Here is a 19,758-nt window from a genome sequence, read left to right on the forward strand (position 1 = left end):
CAGCTTGGAGTGTTCAAACCTGACTGTGGGACGATCTGGTGGGACCCTGCAGGGACTGGTGGCTCCCAGGACCCACCACCCTGGGATGTTCCATGGGCACAGCGCTGCCCAAAGGAGACAGTGAGCTCCAGAGCCACCTGCACCTGGAGGTGGGCCAGGCTGTGGCTGATCCATCTGCGTGTTTTCCTGGATCCAGGATTCTGCGTAGCTGACCTTGCGCAAGAAGCCCTTGGTGCTCCCTTCGCCCACGCCATGGCTGGGGTGCCTCCCCCGGGGTGGCACAGCCTGGGACAACCTCTGTGTTTGCTAAGCTGTGGGATGGGGTCACTGACCATCATGAGACCACTGAACACTCACCTCCCGAGGCTCAGAGCACTGAAGCACTGCCCTTACTGGCCAGGCCAATGCCCTGCAGTGACACTCAACCTGGTGCTACAAAGAGCCTGGCCAAGCCTCATGTGACACCTCTTGCCCCAGGCTCTGTCCTGTATGCCAGGCTCTCCTCGAGGATGGCACCTCCTGGGTGCCCTCCTCCGATGGCAGTCCAGTTTCCCCAGTAGCCAGTGGCTTTGCCAAAGCCTGATGAGCTCCAGGAGGCACTGGGGTGCTGTAGATGTGCTTGGTGCTGCTTGTTCACACCAACTGAATCTTAAACCCTGCTGGCACCAGGGGCACCAGCAGCTCTGGGAGGACATGGTGGTGCAAGGCTGCGTGTCTGGGGCAGCCAGACCTCCAGGGTCTAAATCTCTCTGGCTAAAACAGGGTGTCAAAGGATGAAACTTGGCTTATGGCCCCCCATTCTCATTAGCACCTCCCTGAGAATCCTGGGACACTAGGGCCATGAAATGGTCCCTGAATGACACCAGGAGCAAAGACAAGGTAGAGCCCAAGACTGAATTCCCAACTTGTCAAAATTAGGGGAACTTGGCCAGGAACCTGAGAAGATTCCTGCAGGATCACAGCCACAGCCTAACAAAAGTCCAATGCTTCTGTGCCTTGACTGCAGCCAAGGGCTGCAGCTGTAACTTCTCTTCCCTATCACCCCATCCCAGGTGGTCACAACGCAGACGCCACCTCCTCAGCTGAGCAATACAGACTTATCCCACCACAGCAGCTTAGCAAGACTTAAATAGAAAATTCAGGCTGATGATGCAGGGCAGGAGCAGGAGGAAGAGATAAAGTTCAACTGGTGATAGCCACATAGTAAAAAATGATAACAGAGCTGGTGGCAACAGCACAACAAGCTCCAGATGGTCCGGCATCGAGAAGCGGAGCCCAGTGAAATGCCAGACCATCAATATAAAAACATCAAGTCATTGTAAGGAAATAGTGAAAGGCCCAGAATCACCTGGTGGTAAATCCCTCAAAAGTTCCCTCTGGAAGCAAACAAGAGGTACAATCTGTACAGAAATTAAAAAAAAAAAACCACAGATTAACATTGGTATCATAAAGAAACGGGAAAAAACAAAAGAGGCTCTGGATACGGATTATTTGATCAGCTGGTTTTTAGGATAATGGGTTAATGAAATGTCTGGGCAAGCAATGAGTGTACACAGGAGATCAGATGGTTTGGAAACATTCGCACATTTCAGAAACTGCCTGTCCAGAAAGTGAATTGTACAGAGAGCCACAATTAAATCGAGGAACAGGTCGATCATTTGCACTTCAGGTTTATTACCAAATCCAGGGGGAAATTATTCTTTTCATTCACCACTAAGCACCTTTGTTCGTGCTTTAGCAGACTCACAGGGAGTTTTCACAGGTTGCTCATTCAAATCCTTATGCTGAGGAACTGACAGCGGGTGAAAAAACCCAGAACGAAAATTAGGGAGAACTGCAGCCCACCACCAGCTCCTCCTGAGAACAGGGGATAGGCAGACACAACCCTCCTGTGGAGATCCTGACAGGACTGCAAAGGGGTGTGGAAGACCATATTGGTGGTGATATCTATCAGGAATTGCATTACAAGGACATAACCCAGGTCATTGAAATCACCCCTGAGGGACAAGGGTCTCATAGCTTGGAGCTCCACAAGGACAGGTGAAAATTTAGGCACAGCAACACTGCTGCTCACCTGAGGTCAACACTGCACAATCAGACCACCAAAATTCTTCTCTTCCCTGCCAGCTGGGTCTCACCTTTTCCAAAGCTGTCACTGGGGATATGGACACCATCACCATACAGACCACAGTTCTACTGTCCCCTTGTAAGGGTTGACACTCAAATGGTGACAACAGTCTCACCTGATCAATTAACCAGCAGCTCCAGCGATGGAGGAGTCTGTCAAACCAAAACACACCTGCAAAACACTTTTGCTCTCTCCTGGACTTGCCATGAGACACCACAAGCCCCAAAGGACCGAGGCGGGTCACCGAGGGGAGCTGGAGGAGCTGTTCCCACAAGAAAGGGAAGGCGAGAGGCAGGGACAGGGAGAAATGCCAGCTAGATAAAGCTGTGTGTTCCAGCTGCTGTGGGAACACAAGACCCAAAATGAGAAAGGAATGGCACAAAGAAATACTGACTGACAGTGCTTTAGGTACGGCTGAATGGTATCTGCATGTTGTCACCTGCTCCAAAGACTGCCTGACTCACCCATCAGAGGCAGGCATCCAGCAGCCCAGCAATTATTGCTGCCCTCCTCCAGAAAGCCAAGGGGAAAATTAAAACCAGCACAGCGCCGAGGGAACTGTCCCCCACGGAGCCTGAATCAAATCTTGCTTTAGAAACAGCCCTTAAAAAGAGACAGAAATGAACCTCTCGGCTCAGCCCCATGCGAAGGACACAGCATCCTGTGCCTCCTGCTTGGCTCAGTCAAGGGCCATAAATACCACCAGCCTTCCCACAGGGATCTTCTCAGCGGAACCTGGGCTCCCCCAGGCTCCTTCACACATTCCAGCATCCGCTCCCAAAACAGGATCTATTCCTGACAGCAGGAACAAAGTGAGAGATTGCATCTGCTATATTTAGAGCAAACAGTCAACACTCCGTGTTTAAATGGTTACTAGCATTCTCATTAGATGTATAAATAGCCTCTGTTTGCTTTTCAAAAGAAATTGGTTTAAAAGATAAAACTGCCTTGCCAGGCCTCCTCAGCCTATAACTGTTGAGCAGGGGGGCCTATTTCAAATGAAAAATTAAATTATGCGTTTTCTCTAAACCAAACCAGGAATAAAAGCTCACGACTGGGGCTGGTATTATCAGTGCTGCCATGCTTTATGTAGATACAGGGGTTTAAACAGTGGCAGCAGCTTAAACTGCAGCAAACTCAGGCTGTTTGGTGCAGAGGGGCATCACCCTCCCTCTGCCAGCCTTGACCACTCAGCATCCCGACCTCCCTCTTCCACCCACACATCAGTCTTGCCAGAGCCCCACTTCTTCATAGAATCACAGAATGGTTTGGGTTGGAAGGGACCTTAAAGTCCATCTCGTTCCAACACCCTGCCATGGGTGGGGGAGCACAAGAGGGAATAACTGTGGCTGTATGGAGGAGATCCTTGGAGGTCGCAAGGGGTGATCACTTGGGGGGGCACAGGCGGGAATTGCTGGGGGGGGTGTGGGGGAGATCCTTGGCGGCCGCATGGTGGATCACTGTGGGGTGCAGGGGGGACCACTTGGGGCGCAGGGGGGATCACTTGGGATGCAGGGGAGATCACAGTGGGGTGCAGCGGGGATCGCTTGGGGGCCGCTCAGTGGATCTCTTGGGGTGCAGGGGCAATCACTTAGGGTGCAGGGGATCACTGTGGGGTGCAGGGGGGATCACTTGGGGTGCAGGGGGATCACAGTGGGGTGCAGGGTAGATCCTTGGGGGCTGCATGGTGGATCATTGTGGGGTGCAGGGGGGATCACTGTGGGGTGCAGGGTAGATCCTTGGGGGACGCACGGTGGATCACTGTGGGGTGCAGAGGGGATCACTATGAGGTGCAGAGGACAATCACTGTGGGGTGCAGAGGGGATCACTTTGAGGTGCAGAGGGCAATCACTGTGGGGTGCAGAGGGGATCACTATGAGGTGCAGGGGGCAATCACTGTGGGGTGCAGAGGGGGGAACCACTGGAGCGGGGCGCACAGCCACGACCCCCATGCCCACCCCCGGGCCCTGCTCAGCCGCGGTCCGTGAGGGCCGTCAGGGCCTTGAGGGCGGAGCCGCGCCCGGCCCGCCCCGCTCCGTCACTGCCGGTCGGCCCGGCGGGGCCGCCATGGCGTCGGGGGGTCCTACCCGCACCGCTGAGGAGCCGCCGCCGCCCGAGCCCCCCGCCGAGCAGAAGCCGCCGCCGCTGCCGCCCGCGCAGGAGGAGTTCTCCTTCCTGCCCCTCGTCCACGACATCATCAAATGGTAACGGCGGGCACGGCCACCGGGACCCCCCCCCGCGCCGCCGGGACCGGCCCCCGCCCCGCCGGGCACCGCGTGCTGGCACCGCAGCCCTGCCCCGGCCACCCCCCTCCGACGGTGCTGCTGACACCACAGCCCTCGGGGGGACTGGGGGGAGCAGGGCTAAGGGCCTGCCCCCATCAGTGATGCTCTCCCAGCCACAGCATCCTTAGGGATGCACCGGGCAGGGAACAGGGTTATGGGGTTTCCTCTTTAATGATGCTTTTCATCCTTAGTATCCTCAGGGATGCTCTGAACAGGGAGCAGGGCAATGGGGTCCCCCCTGCAATGATGCTATCCAAGCCCCAATATACCCAGGATGCTCTGGATGAGGAGCAGGGTTAAGGGATTCCCCTTCAAATGATGCTTTCCCACCTCTAGCATCCTCAGGCTGCCCTGGATGGGGAGCGAGGCAGCAAGAGACCCCTTTTAATGATGTTTTTCCGCTCTCAGCATCCTCACAGTGCCCCGGACAGGGAGTTGGGCAATGGGATCCCCCTCAAATGATATTCTCCAGCCCTCAGCATCTTTGCAGTGCCTTGGATAAGGAGCAGGACAGCGAGATCCTCCTTTTAATTATGTTCTCCAACATCCTCATGATTCCCTGGATGGGGAGCAGGGCAGCATGGTCACTCCTCTAGTGATGCTTTCCAACCTCCCAGAGGTTGGTTGCCCTTTTTCTTCCATCTGGATTTCCTGGGAAGAGTATCTGAAGGAGCTGGCACAGCCCCAAGTGCATTTCCGCTCATAGCTGTGCCAGTACCTGGGTGGTGTCAGGGTCACCTGGGCAGTTCAGGTGCTCCCATGGCCCAGGTACTGCCCCACCACCAACACCCCGGGGCAGGAGCGTTGTATGACCACGGGGTCATTGCTCCAGAGAACTGAACCGTTTGGCTGATAACAGCCTCAGAAAGTACAGGCAGTGCGTCAGGAATGCAGCCCATTTCTGGGGAGTTGTAAAAAGGAGGATGCCTTCTGCAGCAAGACAGGTTATGTTGTTCTCTTCCCAGCTCAAGATAAGCACCGTTCAGGTACAAGGGTATTGAGAACTGACGTGTTTCTGGCCCAGGATAACTCCTCCAGAGATGCTTGCCTGAGTTCCCAGGAAGGGAATGGCTCTGTCATGGAAATCCATCCAGGCCAGCTCCTTGCCCTCACCTGGGCACACTGCAGGGTGAGGCAGTGGGCGTGGGTAGTATGAGTTCCCTTGTTTCTGGCTGTGGGCCTGGCTGCCCTTTCCCTGTGCACATACTGGGGAGCCGAGGCTGGTTTGTGTCCTGCTGATGTTTCACTTGAATCAAGCATATCTGAAAGGTGAGAGAGGTTCATCCTTAATGGCTCTGCAGCCTGAGCCATGGGAAGGAAAGAAGGAAGGAAAGACTGACACCCCTGACACACTGATCCAGAACAGGCACAAAAACACAAACCCTCTGATTTCCCTCAGTTTTCCCGTTTTGCTTGGGGTGGGCAATCAAGTTGCCCCTGACCTTGATTCTCCCTGATCTGTGCCAGAAGTGAGGCTAAATCCGCTGCCAGGTGTTTGTACCTCAGCAAAGCGGGCAGTAGCCGTGGGCTGAGGCCTCCCAGATTCTGATATGTCACCGAGCAGGTCATAGTGACTCATAGATCACAGTCCCAGGGATATCTTGTGCCCTATCCCACCAAGCCACCCACTCCCGTTACCCAGTTTCCTCGCCCGGCCTCGCACGCGGCACTTCCCGGGCGGCTCGGGCAGACGTAGGTTCTGAACTGGTGCTGCAGATGGGCAGGACCACAGAGGCAAGTGGTGGGATGTTTTGCCTCATGTCCCTGACAGATGGCAAACGTATTGTCCTCTAACACTGCCGCGAGTCGCAGAGCCCAGCCCTGCTGTTCTGACACTGACTCAGCCGTGAAGACACATCTCCAAGGTGACTCTGTGCTCGGGAGCGAGGATGTGTCGCGTAAATTTGCTTACGTTCAAGGACGTGCTCTTTCCTGTTGGTTGGGCCCGGAGAAAGTTTTCCTAAACAGGGCTTGCTGGTATTTTCAGCCTTGTACAGTCCAACGGCATCACTGCTGAGGTCCCAGTGCGTGGCTCCACCGGTGGTGGGTTGTGCTGGTGTAGTGAAGAACACTTGTGCCCTAAGGCAGGTCTTATGCCCAGTCAGTCAGCACAGGCTGTCATTGGATGTTGCATTGGATCCTATATTAGTGTAGGCAGCTCAGTCTCTTCCCACACCTCCTTGCTCCCACCTTGCTCCCATGTCCCCAAACAGGGAGTTGCTTCAGTAGCTTGATCCAACAGAAAAACCACCCATGAGGAGAAAAAGCCACCAAGCCTGAAATATTTATCCCCTTGGATCTACCAGCCAACAGACAGCTGTCAGTTCTCTCTGCGTGGGGAAGGGAATGAGACCTGGGGAGCCCTGAAGCAGGGCGGACATCTCTGTCAAAGCCAGACTGCAGCTCTGGTGGATTAAAGGCAGTGTCACCCCATCCTTCTCCAGATGTGCCATGGGGTTGGTTGTGTGTGTGCCTGTATTTTTCCACTGCTGACCTGACCATGAGTGCCTGTATAATGGGGAGACATTATAGTACCAGCTGCAGTTTTATTTAGAAGGGAATAATGAATATTTTGTTCCAATAGGCCTTTGAAACAAGCAGCGGCCATCTGGTTAAAAGTTTTGCTTTCAGCCATGTCACGATTCCCCAAAGTTATAATCGAGTACCTCTCTGCTCTGGTCATGCCAAACAGATTTATTTTTAGGTCTGTCTATTGAACAGGCTCCCAGTTTTTCAAAGACCATTAGAATCCCACTCTCCCTATTAACAGGCGCCCTGGAAGCAGAGACTGGCTTTTGCCTGGAATTGGTAAAGCTTCTCGCTGGTGCTAACAAAGCTGAGTCAGATACTAATGAGGGTTCAAGGGCAGACACTGCCTCAGACAACACTGAGCCTTGAAAAGCACAGAGCTGGCTGCAGAACCAATTCTGCTGCTCTTAAAAAAAATAAAAAACACAACCCAAAAAACCCCCACCGCTTCTCTTTTATTAGTTATACATCCCCAGAGAGTCCTTTTAAAGCTCCAAAGTACAATTTTCTCTGCCTTCGGACACTCTCTGATGCTTTGGGGAACAGTTTCTATTTTCTGCTGTCAAGCTGTTTGACTGCATTGATTTTTTTTTGTATTACAGCCGCAACAGGTCACGGGTGAGGCTGAGATCGTTTTTCCAGGTGCCTACACAGAACACACATACAGTCTTACCTTCCCCAAAGAGAGGTACTGGAGTTCAGAGGGAGAATTTAGCCTGCCCCAGGGTAGTGTTTGAAATCTGCAGACCAGCCCCTAACCCGGCTGATGCATCCTGAGGTGACTGGATTGTGTGCTGGAAATTAGCAGGAAAACAGTTTGCCCCTAAGTTACCCAGTCTGTATATCTGTGTCCATTTTATTGGGATAGGTGGATCAGGTGTGTGTAGCTAGATACCAAGAGCAAGTTTCCCAGTGAAATCCAGTTTAAACCCTGGTTGTGTGGGAAATTAGTGTTTCCAGTAGGAGAATTCAACAATGTCTTGATTTTCTCTCCTGTGCAGCATGGACAAGGACAGCCAGGATGTTCACCAGGTACTGAATGAGCTCAAGAACAAGTTCCAGGAGATGAGGAAGCTGATCAGCTCCATGCCTGGCATTGGTGTGAGCCCAGAGCAGCAGCAGCAGCAGCTGCAGAACCTGCGGGAGCAGGTCCGGACCAAAAACGAGCTGCTACAGAAGTACAAGAGCCTTTGCATGTTCGAAATCCCCAAGGAGTAGGATGGGCACAGCTCCAGTCCTGGGGTCTGAGATACCTCCTCTCCAGGCTGAACAGGGTGGCAGGAGTTTACTTTTCTTTCCTTGTGGTTTTCTGGTTACGTTGCTGTGGAATTGTGCCTGTGTGGGCCATTGAACCACAGGTGAGTGACACTGAACAGAACACCGAGTGCCTCACCTGGGGTGATTGCAGCGGCTCGTTCCCTTTGATCTGCTGCAGGACTGTGCATTTATGTATCCATCTCCTGTTTTCTCTCGGGGTGGGGTTCTTCTTTTTTATGTTCAAACCAGAAGGAGACATTATGTTTTCTCCTCACTAAGGGTCAAAGTACCTGCTGGTTAATTTCAAGAAGAGAATGGAGGCATTTTCTGCACTGTTTTTTACTTAAAAATGGCCAAACATCAAAAGGGAACATAAGAAGGAAGCGTGAGCTGCTTGGCCCTGCTCCTGGAAAGTGACTCTGGAACACTTTCCATTTTCTGTTTGTTGAAAGAGGAGTGATTACTTTCAATTACTTCTGTATCTCTCTTTCTAAACAATTGATGGTTGTGTTTGAGATGAGTCAAATAAAGATTTATGAATTCCAAGCTGCCCCTCTTGTGTGTTCACTGGGTGGATGTGGGCTGAGCAGGGGCAGGATGTTGGCAGCACAGAGGGCGTGTGTAGCCTGGGCCCAGCTCCAATGTCTTTTCCTGTGAAAACAGAGGAAGGACAAGAGTCAAAACAAAGGACATAAATGATAAGAGCTTTTGGTTATTCCATACTAAAGTCAGGCCTCACAGGACAGGTCTGTTCCACACACAAAGTGCTCCAGGGGCTTCCCACAGCCACAAGCATTTGATCAGCTTGAACAGATAGTTCTGGTCGTTGGGAGCTGGGATTGTTGCACCCCACCTGTAGTTCAGATTTACTCTGTCCCCACTGGAATACTGTACTAGTACTTTCCTTGGGAAGGTGCCAATGTGTAAACTCTGAGTAAAGCAGAACACCACGATAAACAAAGCACAATGTACATGTTATTTATTGCTGAAATTGCCTTTCCACCAACCAATAGCCTGTCCCAGCTCAATAAATTCCTGTGTATCATGCTTGGACGATGTTTTCCATTCTTCTGCCAGTCGCTGTTCCTGTGAAATCAGGCATTCACAGAGCTGGAAGAAACAACCTGTTGCCAAAGAACTGTCTGGCACTCGGCACAGGAACAAGTTAACTCTGTCAACCTGAATCCAAGTTTCAAGCGAAACTGAGGCGGTTTGCTTTGCAGTCTCACTCCCCCACCTTAGTTTTATGACTTCAGTATGATTTTCCTGCCATTAATATGTATTAAACACAGATTTGTGCTGCTGTGTGAGGGGGGAACAGGGGCTAAAAATGAACTGGAACAGAAACTGGAGCCGGGAAGAGCTCTTCCCCTTTCCCTTTCACTTCTAGCAATGATTACTGCGACTTGTTATTGGGAAGAGATTAAAAACCATCAGATTCAGAGGTGACCTTTTGAGCAAAGTACTTCCTTTACTCATATTGCAAAATAAAAACAATATCCCAGCCGGGGTGCCAATGAATCACTCTGTGTTGACATCATTAAATGTGGTTAGTTAATCGGGAAAGAGCACGAAGCACAATCAGCTCTTTGTAACGAGGTGATGTCAGTTTGCTGGGTGACTGCTGGGAATGACATGCCAGTGCCCGGCATGTCGTGGGGCTGGCAGGATCGTCACTGGTGAAGTGAGGAAAGAGTCCTGGCTCAGTGACCCGTTGGAGTGAGTAACTCCCTGCATGGCCCCTCGTTACCCCGTGTGGCAAGAAACCGGCGGCTTGCAGAGGCGGGAACCTTTGCACTGGGAGTCTGGAGAAAATGGGGCAATAAAGGGATTGAGTGAGAGGCCGGTTTTGGTACCTCAGGTCTTTTGTTTGACATGTTTTGCTATGGGACAGGGTGAGGAAGCAAAGGCAAAACCCACAAATGTCGTTTTTAAAAAGATTTTATTAATTTGTAGAAAAAATAAAACATCAAGTTTCACCCACGGTAGAAACACTTGAAGATTTTTTTTTTTTGTTCATGTCAGTTACATACAATACCTACATAAAGTGCCTATTTTATTTTGAAAAACCCTTCCCGCTCCCCCCACCCTCCCCAAATCTTGCAAATCAAACAAGACAAATGTAAACAAGAGTCAGTTTTTTGGTCCATTGGGGCTGTAACTCTGCAATGTCTTTGCAACACCTTAGGAGTGTCTTCTGCATGTGGTTTGCAGACACAGACGAACACACAAACACAGAGCCAGAGTCCGTGCACAGCTTCTCAAGTTGAAAAAAAAACAACAAAACCCAACCCCAAAGCCCCAGGCAAGTGCTGGCAGGCCCTGCCCTCCCTTCTGAGTGCAGTGCCTGAGACTGGGTGGTTTGGGAGGGAAAGAAACATCAAGGTCTGCGCCCTCCACATGCATCCTCCCACCTGGCCAACAGCAGTTCACCTTTTCCCTGTCTCTCTGCCCAGAGGAGGAGGCTGTTCCCAGTGACAACCCCCTCCTGCCCTCCAAAGCCTCCCCCTTTGCATCCCTCGCTCCCAAAATGCACCCTCGGGGGAGAGAGGTGATGAAAGCGGGAGGAGGGAGGCTGGGGGAGAGGCAACCTCCTCTCTGCCCGGGTGGGCGCCTGCCCACCCTCCTGCCTGCCCAAAGTCAATTCGGAAATGAGCATCTTTCCCCTCTCCTTTCCTTCTTTCCTTCCTTCCTTCCTGTCGGGAGCAGAGGTTCCTAGCTGATCACACAACGATCCTTCTCCTTGCTGTGCCCGCCACCGATGGCTTTCTCCCGGATGTACATGAGGTCGCTGTGGACGCTGGGTCGCCGGGCGAAGGGGGCCACGATGCCGTACGCCTCCTCCGTGCCGCCCCGGCCCCCCTCTTTCAGCAGCTTTTTGCCTTTCAGAGCCTTCTTATGCAGGATGTCACAGTACTGGACCGAGACCTTGCGGTGCAGGTCGGGGCTCATCTCGCTGGGCAGCTTGGCCATGGCGAAGAGCGCCTGGAACATCTGGTCCAGGCTGCTGTTCCTTTTGGCTGAGATCTCGAAGTAGGCGCATTTTTTGGGGTCCCCGCCCACCAGCTGCTCGATCTCCCGGGGTTGCACCTCCCGGTAAAAGTCCCGGTCGCCTTTGTTGCCGCAGATGACCAGGGGCACCTCTATGTTCTCCTTGGTTTTGTTCTTCAGGCACGACTTGGTCTCCAGGATTTGCTGCTTCAGGCGCTGAACCTCCTCGAAGGAGTCACGGTTGTCCAGGCTGAACACGAGGATGAACACGTCTCCTGGGGACAAAGAGGGAACGTGAGATGGTTGCAGGGATGGGGACACACAGAGACCCACTGCCTAAGCCATATAGAGACTCTGGGAAGGAAGGACAGGGCAGCATGTGGGTCCTCCCATCCATCAAGAAGAGCTGCCCATCCACTGAACACACAAAATCCCATCTCCCTTTTCCCAGGACTAGAAAAACCTCCTGAAACTAGGCGAGAACACCTGGAATCAGGCAGAGGGACCCCCTGACAAGTACCTGTGAGGATGGAGAGGCGGCGCATGGCTGGGAAGGGGTGGTTGCCTGACGTGTCGAGGATGTCGAGCTGGTAGACCTCGCCGCGGATGCTGTAGAACTTGCGGTGGAAGTCCTCGATGGTGGGGGTGTACTGCTCCTCGAAGCGGCCGGTGAGGAAGCGCGAGACGATGGCTGTCTTGCCCACCTTGGAGGAGCCCAGGATGACCATGCGGTAGCAGTTCTTGGCGGGGATGCTCAGCTCGGCCTCGCTGGGACACATCTTCTTGATCATCGCTGCCAGTTTCATTGAAGCCGGCGGAAAGTGCAGCTTGCGCCGAGAAGGAGGAAGAGGAGGAGGAAGGTGCTGCCTGCCTGGCTGCTCAGCCCCTCTCCCCTCGCAGGAAAGGTCGGTGTGAGCTCTGCGCGGCCGCCGCCGCGTTATATGGAGGAGGCAGCGCCCGCCCCTCGGCGCGTCACGGCCCGGGGCGGCGGCAGCTGAGTCAGCGCCCGGCTCCGCGCCCGGCCCGCGCCCGCCGCCCCCCGCCGCTGCCCGGCCGCGCTCCGGGGCTGCGCACACCGGTCCCGTTCGCACCCCTGGGGCTTGGCTGCCTGGTCCCGTTCGCAGTCCCGTTGGGACTCTCGGTGCTGCACAGCCCGGCCCCATTCGCGTCCCGCTCGGGGCTCCCGGTGCTTGGCAGCCCGGTCCCGTTCGCACTCCCGGTGCTTGGCAGCCCCACTCGCACTCTTGGTGCTTCACAGCCCGGTCCCACTCGGAGCCCGGCTGGGACTCCCGGCGCTGCTCAGCCCGGCCCCGTTCGCATCCCGGTTCGCGCTCCCGGTGTTTGGCAGCCCCGTTTGCACTCCTGGTGTTGTGCAGCCCGGTCTGGGCTCCCGGTCCCGTTTGCAAACCAACGTCTTTGCATCTCAGGCGGGCCCCCGGTGCTTTGTATCCGTCCCGTTCGCAGCCCGGTGCGGGCTCCCGGCGCCCCGCAGTCGGCTCGGGGCTCCCGGGGCTCCGGGAGTGGAGTGACCGCGAGACGCACGGACCCGGGACAGGGGGTGCAGGAGGTCCCACCCTATTTCCCGCAGTGGTTTTGCTCCGGTTTACACTTGCCCGGTGCGAGCGCCCGTGAGACCGGAGAAAAGACCCCCCGTTCGGTGCGAGCTCCGGTGCGCGGGACCGGGAGCAGAGGGAAGTCTCGGTCCGGGCGCTGCAGCGCGGGCGGGGGGCTGCGCGGTGCCCCCTTGGCGGAGGTTCTTGGCACGGCCACTTTCCCTTAATCCCGATCCCGATCCCGGTGCCGGGGCGCCGAGCGGTGCCGCTGCAGCGCCGGGTCCCCCCGCTAGGGGGAAGGAGAGAGCCCGGCCGGCGGCGCGTGCAGGGCAGGTACGGGGGGAATGGGAATGGGAATGTTCCCGTACTGGGAGAGCTGGGAATGGTCAGCCCGGAGGGGAGAAGGCTCCAGGGAGACCTTAGAGCCCCTTCCAGTGCCTAAAGAGGCTCCGAGAGAGCTGGAGAGGGTCTTTGGGACGTGGAGTGACAGGAAAAGGGGGAATGGCTTCGCACTGACAGGGTAGGTGGGATACTGGGAAGAAATTCTCTGGAAGGGTAGTGAGGCCCTGGCACAGGTTGCTCAGAGGAGCTGTGGCAGCGTCAAAGCCCAGTGTTTAAGGCCAGGTTGGATGAGTCTTGGAGCAACCTGGTCTAGTGGAAGGTGTCCCTGCCCATTGCAGGGGGGTGGAACAAGATGAGCTTTCAGATCCCTTCCAATCCAGACTATTATGTGACTCCATGATCTATTAGAAGAAACCCCAAAACTTAGCAAAAGGTGATGCTTTAATAAGGTTTGTGGTAGCAGAATTCTCACCTACAGCACTGAAAGGGACCTCAGTGACAGCTAGAACACACAAACTGGTGCAGAGTGGTGCTCCACTTGGGATGTGGCTGGTGCTGAACTTTCCACCTCCCTCCCCTTCCCCCCCGAGTGTGGTGTCACACTTGGATATTAATTTAAACACTGCTCAAAGACTTATGTAGGAATTGTGCTGGTCTGTGGGTTGGAAGAGAGCAGCAGCTTAAACATCCCTTTTCAGCCTCATCCCTGCCTGCAGGGAAACATCCTGCCTGGAGGCACAAGGGCACTTGGAGGAGAGAAAGTGGGACAGTCTCCCATGTTTAGTAATCTGTGTGTGAGACAGCAACGTAGTTTAATAGCTGAATACAAAGCCCAAATGTATCACCCCCAAATAACAAAAAGATCATTTAATTGAAGCGGTTGATGGAAAACAACGGGGGGAATAGGAAGCGCCAACCTCTGGGGGACAGACAAATCGAATCTCTTGATCAGCGTTTACTGTTGACCATACAACTATTAATAGTGTCAGGAACAGGTAAAAATAGCCTGCTCAAAGCCTGCTCCTCGGCTAACAGGAAAAAAAATCCATTTATTCCTTCTAAGCAGCTCTTTGGGCAGAGCACACCACAAGGCAGATGTGCCCTGGGATCCTGTGGGCTCGGTGGGGTGGGACTGGAGTCAGGGACCCCCTGAGAGCAAGGACAGGGTGTCAGGGACCCTGAATGGGTGGAGGAGAGGTGATAGCAGCAGGAATTCCCAGGGAAGAGGACGTGGGCACTGCCTGTGCCATCCCAGAATCCAGCTCCTCACGGAATCACGCAGAGCCCAAGCAGAGGAGCATTATATGGCATTAGGCTGAGTCCTCCCAGGCTCATCTAGAAACTCATCTCCTGGTAGGAGCAGAGCACATTTTCTTCCAGTGATTGATGATAAAGGATCCACTTTGCTGCAAGGCAAAGCCTTCCCACGGTTATGACTCTCTTAAAAATCACCACCTATTTCTGGCCTGACTGCAAATAGTCCAAGCCTTAAGAAGAGGCAGGTAAAAGAGCATTTCCCTCACGGCTGCCAGAGTTTTCCCCTGCCATTTGTGGGATGTTTTGCTCTCTGTTTGGTTTGGGAGTACACAGGCTCTTTCAGGGAGCAGTGTGGTACAGCCAGGGCCGCAGACAGGATGCTCTGTATGAACCCCAGCGACACCTTTAAAGGAATCACCCTACAGCATTGATCAATCCCTGTTTTCTTGCTATTTCCTTCCCTATTTGCATCCTCATGGATTTACCAGCCACCTGCCAAACACCCTGTGTCCGAGAGCAAGTGGCTGAGGAAGGGAAATTCCACGAAAGTCACACAAACATCCCAGCGACAGAACATGTGGGTCCCCAGGGCCTGGCTTGGACGAACTGTGCAGAAGCAAAACAGAGCTCACAGCACCAGCCACGGCTAAAATATAGGAAGCAAAATGTTCCAGGAGGCAGGAGCAGCACCAGGGTGCCCAGCACAGGGACAGGCGAGTGGAGGATACTCGGAAAAGGACAATTACATCGGAACATGAGTTTGGTTTCCGAGTGTGCTGCAGAGCCAGGAAGGATTGTCCCCCCGGGGCCGGGCTGGCCTCAGTTCATGGACGGGTCCTGCGGGTCCAAGCAGTGAAACAGCCAAGACTGGAAGGGCTGTTTGTGCCATTCCCACCCAGCTCACGTGGACCCTGCAACTCTCTGGGGCCACGGAGAGGAGCAAATCCCACATGAGTTCCTTATCATCACCGTTAAGGTGCTTCATGTCCCAGCAAGGGCTCATTCCTGACGCAGCAGCGTGCGGCATTCCCTGGCTCCTGAGAAAGTACACACATGGAACCAAGTCCACTCCCCAGCCCAGCTCCCCAATTCCTGCTTTTCTTCCCCAGCACGGGGACCTGTTCTTCAGACAGGGACCCTCTCCCTGGTGGGTGTGCAGCAGGCTGGCATCTGTCTCCTTATCCTGCTCCCAAAGAACCAGCGTGGGCTGTGTTTCCCAGCAGCTGCTGGTGGACAGCGGGGTCTTGTGGGACCCCAAATCCTACCCTTGCTGTTCTCCTGGGATAGGAGAAGGAGTGGATAGCCAGCGAAAGAGGGGAGCAGCTGGGTAGGGAAGGGAAGGGAGGCTTTAGCCATAGCTTTTGCCTGTCCCCCTGGGGAAAAGCATCTGATTAAATCAAGATGCAGCATCCAGGGTTGCTATTAATTCCCTATATTATTAGCTTGTCTCATTTTATTAAATCTCCTTTAAGGCTTTTCAGAAGAAGCACGTAATTCCCAACATATAATTTTTCCCAGATGAGATATGATGCAGAAGTGGGCTGCTCTGTCACTGGGGACCAGGGGGGTGGCTTTATTTGTTTCCTTCCCCCACTCCCTGCTTCTTTAGCAACACTTTTCATGTCTCTTGATTACTTTTAGCTTTTGGGATTTGATTAACAGAGAATTTGAAAAGCCTGAGACGTGTCTCAAATCCCCAGCTCCTTGAGTCATTCAGACAAGGGGTGGCAAGAGCTCCCTCAGAGACGCCATCCCTGTGTCCAGCACGATGCAGCTCCGAGCCAGGAGCACCCTGGAAATCCCCTGCTCCCAGTTTCCATCCTCCATGCCATCCCCTTGCCCACAGTTCACTTGGATGCAGCAGCATCCTGCCAGCATCCTGCATGGACAAAGGTGTCTGCGTGTCCTGGATGTGTTCCCAAACTCTGGCACTTTCTGCTCCTTTCCAAAGAGCAGCAGCTTCCCTGGGATTAGAGAGAAATGTCACCTGTAACTGGAGATGGGCAGAAACTGGGCTTGGAATATAAGGCACAGGGGAGAGGGAGGCTCAGTGACCCCAGCGGACACATTGCTGGATTTCAGGAAGGTTCCCATGGAAATAGTGATGGCTGCCAGGGTTGTAGGACAAAAACCAAAGCCCAAGAGGAGGCAGGGAGCCAGGCAGGCATCACTGGGCTGGAACTGGCAGAGGGATGGGTAGTGGTGGGGAGGGCTTGGAGCCTGGAGGTGTTTTCTGTCCAGGTCCCACGTCTGCTCCTGCTGCTCCATCTGTGGGTCCAGAGGGGCTGCGGGCACAGGGGTGGAGGTGTTGGGGGGATTGGGCTGGGCGAGGGTTGAGCTGGTGCCCAAATAGAGGACCCTCGAGGCTCCCAGCCCTGGTGCAGCAGCACAGAACCGCAGGCAGAGCCTGGCCTCGACATCTTCCCGGGGCTCTGGCAGCCCTGCAACCTCCTGCGACCCTGATTGGGAAAGGAGCCTCGCTCCGTAAACAGCTCCTCTCCGAAGACAACGCAACATGGAAAAAGCAGCACATTCCTACCATTTTTTCCTTTGAAATAGGATCCAAGGAGGATGCAGCACAGTGTGTCCAGCTCACCGGGCTGTCCCAGGGCCGCTGTTGAGCGTGAAGATTAAGGAAAACAGCCTGGTAACTTGTCCTCTGGCTCATGGCGGGAGCTCCGTGCGTAACAGCCCCCGGGGTGAGGGTGGAGGTGGGCTGGGATGGGCTGGATGGTGTCTTCTCCACACTGTCCCTGGCAGGGTGATGCCATGGGCAGGGGGACAGTGGGAATGGGGTGCTGCTGCTCTCCTGGTGCTGTGGGGAATTTCAAAGCATCTCCTGGGCACCCATGAGTTGGGAACTGGCTGTATCCCAGATCCCTGAGCAGAAGCCTGCCAGCACTGCCTATGCGGCTCTGCCCCGGGATCCTGGTTCTGCCCCACACATTTGTTTGGGCTCCAGCTCTGGATGTTTCCCACTCAGAAACAGATTCCCACTTGGGAATAGTTTCCCACCAGGCTGTTCTTCCCATTGCATTTCTTTGTGACCATTTAAAGCCTATATTGTTTTCCCTATGAGCGGGGATAGAAGAGGCTGAATATTCCCCTGTAAATGTAAGTCCCATTGTGTCCCCTGTCCATCTTCTCTGGATTAAGGGATTAAGTGCCCAAACTGTTCCTGTACCACCTGTACACCAAGCTCATCTTTGCTTTTACATCAAATCCCAACTGTGGGCACAAAAGCCGAGGTTGAGCCTCAGCACTGGGATGGGTGTGAGAGCCACCACCAGAGCCCTGAGACCCCCATTTCCTTCCCTTCCATCTTCCCAAATGGCAAAAGTGCAGCCTGAGCAAGCAGTAGCCCTGTGGGGATGGCAAACTCCCCATCCTGCCACACGTGCCGCCCCGATTGCGCCACGTGTTTATTCCTGTGGTTGTTTGCCACGTAAGGGCCCCTGGCTGTCCCTCCCCCGGGGCAAGGCAGCACAGCTTCACTGGGCAAAAGCAAACACAGGGTTATGGGCGGTCACAACAGAGGGAGGGGCCTTTGGGAACGTGTCCTTGGTCCTGGATGTCACCACCATCAGGGAAAGGACCACAGGATGCAGGCTCCATCTCCCAAAGTGTTCCTGGATGAAGCATCCTGTGAGTTTGGAGCCGGCCCTTCATTGCTGGGATGTTTGGGTTTGTACAGGTGATCTCCTCATCCCCAAAAAATTGTTTCGTGGAAGGGAGATGTGTGTGGAGGAGCCACACAAGTGACCCTGGGGAGGAAACCTCCACGAGGGTGGGCACAGCTGCTGTGGGGGCTGTGCAGTGACACAGAGTGACCTGAGGCAGTGAAGAGCAATGACCTTGGTGATGCAGCTGTCCCTGCCAGGTAGTTGTGATTTAACTAGTTTCTCCTTTTCTGGTGTTTGCTCTGCAGAAATATCCCAAACTTCAATGGAAGCGTTATCTGTGGCGTCAGCACACAACCTCATGTGAAGCAATTCCCAAGGCTGCAAACAACCCGCCTGCCAACCTCCAGTGGGCCCAGCAAGCCCCACACTGTATTTTGAAGGCATGAAGTTATGAAAATAGCTCCATGACCCCCTTTCCAGAGACCTCATTTGGTCCTCGATGCTTCTGCAAGAGCTGGAGGGATGCACCTGCATGTGCCAGCAGAGAGCTGAGGCTGCAACCGGCTGGTCCTGGGGGTCCCACAGTGCAGGTCTCTCCTTTGGAAGCAGCAGGACTCATATCTGACCTGGAGGCCCCAAGGTCCATCCCTGCATCAATGCAGAATATGCCCCAGCTGCAGCTGGGAAGTGGGGAAACAGTTGTGACAATACCAATGCTTCATGCTCAGCCTGAAGGTTTCATCCCCTCCCTCTGGAATCTCAAATTCTTAGAAATATTAGGTAATTGGAATCACAATTTTTTCCCTATAACCAGCATAAACGATGGTCTGTGTTTCCCTCCTTGCAGCCCTGGGGACCAGCACGGCACCACCCAGGACTGGTCCTGGCCAGGGCCATTCCCTGCCCAAGGGAGAAAGGTGGGCTTGGGCCCCATGATATGGGCTAGAACATCACCTTCCAGCTCCTCAGATTGCTTTAGGGAAGAGAGCAGATGCCTCTAAAATATCAGACTCCAGCTTTATGGCAGCCAGAACCAGTTCTACAAAGGCAGCGACACATTAATCCGTGCTGGCTGCTGCAGGAAGAGCTACTAAAAGCAGGGATGCATCTGGCATAACCCCAGAAAAACACTTGTGCAATGCAAAGCCAACACAGAACAGCTGGGAAGTGGGAAGGGTTGGAAATGGCAGATCAATGGGAAAGGAGTCCGTGAAGCTGGTCCCGGTGCAGCACCAAACCCCTGTGCTTTTGGGATGCTGTGGGCACAGGATGGGAAGCAGCTCCATCACTGGGATTTATGGTGACAGACACACATTTTAAGAGGCTGATGCTGGCTGGGGAGGGGAATGGTACAACTGGGGTCCCCCCTTGGCCTTGGAGTGGGGACAGGAAAGGGCGCACAAGGTCCCCAGACGGGGAATGAGACACCACAAATACGGCCCTCGCTGTCTTCTCATGAAGGATAATTCTTCCCGACCCAGCACGTGTCTCTCTGGTAAATACTGATTACACTTATCAACAAATCCAAGTTTATTGACATCAGAGACTTTGAGCCAGGACTGGCAACTCTGACATAAATTGTCTGAATAATGCAATGTATCCTCTCCTCACTGGTTGCTATGGGTACTGGGCTGGTTTAGCCTCTGTCTATAAACATTAACTGTGAAGGGGATGTGGAAACTTATCTAAAAATAAAATACTATGCCCAAATCTTTAAGAGGAAGGTTGTTGAGGTGGCAATAAAAAAATAAATCTATGTGTAATGGCCCTAAAATGATGAAACACAAACAAGG

The 19,758-nt window shown here is 53.8% G+C and overlaps 2 protein-coding genes and 1 long non-coding RNA gene across 4 annotated transcripts; 2 read left to right on the forward strand and 1 right to left on the reverse strand.

Annotated features, from left to right (window-relative positions):
- Positions 1-4,156: 4,156 nt before the first annotated feature.
- Positions 4,157-8,745, forward strand: MED9 (mediator complex subunit 9). Its single transcript, XM_064673296.1, has 2 exons — positions 4,157-4,332; positions 7,944-8,745. Exons 1-2 carry the CDS (start codon positions 4,196-4,198, stop codon positions 8,158-8,160), a joined length of 354 nt encoding a protein of 117 aa, XP_064529366.1. The 5' UTR covers positions 4,157-4,195; the 3' UTR covers positions 8,161-8,745.
- A 1,379-nt stretch (positions 8,746-10,124) lies between these two features.
- On the reverse strand, positions 10,125-12,108 carry RASD1 (ras related dexamethasone induced 1). Of its 2 annotated transcripts, none has more exons than XM_064673290.1 (2): positions 11,711-12,105; positions 10,125-11,465 (listed from the first exon to the last, which is right to left on the reverse strand). In XM_064673290.1, exons 1-2 carry the CDS (start codon positions 11,994-11,996, stop codon positions 10,915-10,917), a joined length of 837 nt encoding a protein of 278 aa, XP_064529360.1. In that variant the 5' UTR covers positions 11,997-12,105; the 3' UTR covers positions 10,125-10,914. The 2 variants fall into 2 exon arrangements, with proteins under 2 accessions (XP_064529360.1, XP_064529361.1); XM_064673291.1 differs by having other exon boundaries at positions 10,968-11,394; positions 11,711-12,108.
- A 3,657-nt stretch (positions 12,109-15,765) lies between these two features.
- On the forward strand, positions 15,766-19,682 carry LOC135423247 (uncharacterized). The gene is made up of 2 exons (XR_010434754.1): positions 15,766-17,022; positions 18,271-19,682. It is a non-coding gene; the product is annotated as an uncharacterized LOC135423247 (long non-coding RNA).
- Positions 19,683-19,758: the final 76 nt, after the last annotated feature.

Source organism: Pseudopipra pipra, chromosome 16 (assembly GCF_036250125.1).
Source record: "Pseudopipra pipra isolate bDixPip1 chromosome 16, bDixPip1.hap1, whole genome shotgun sequence".
Lineage (NCBI taxonomy): Eukaryota > Metazoa > Chordata > Aves > Passeriformes > Pipridae > Pseudopipra > Pseudopipra pipra.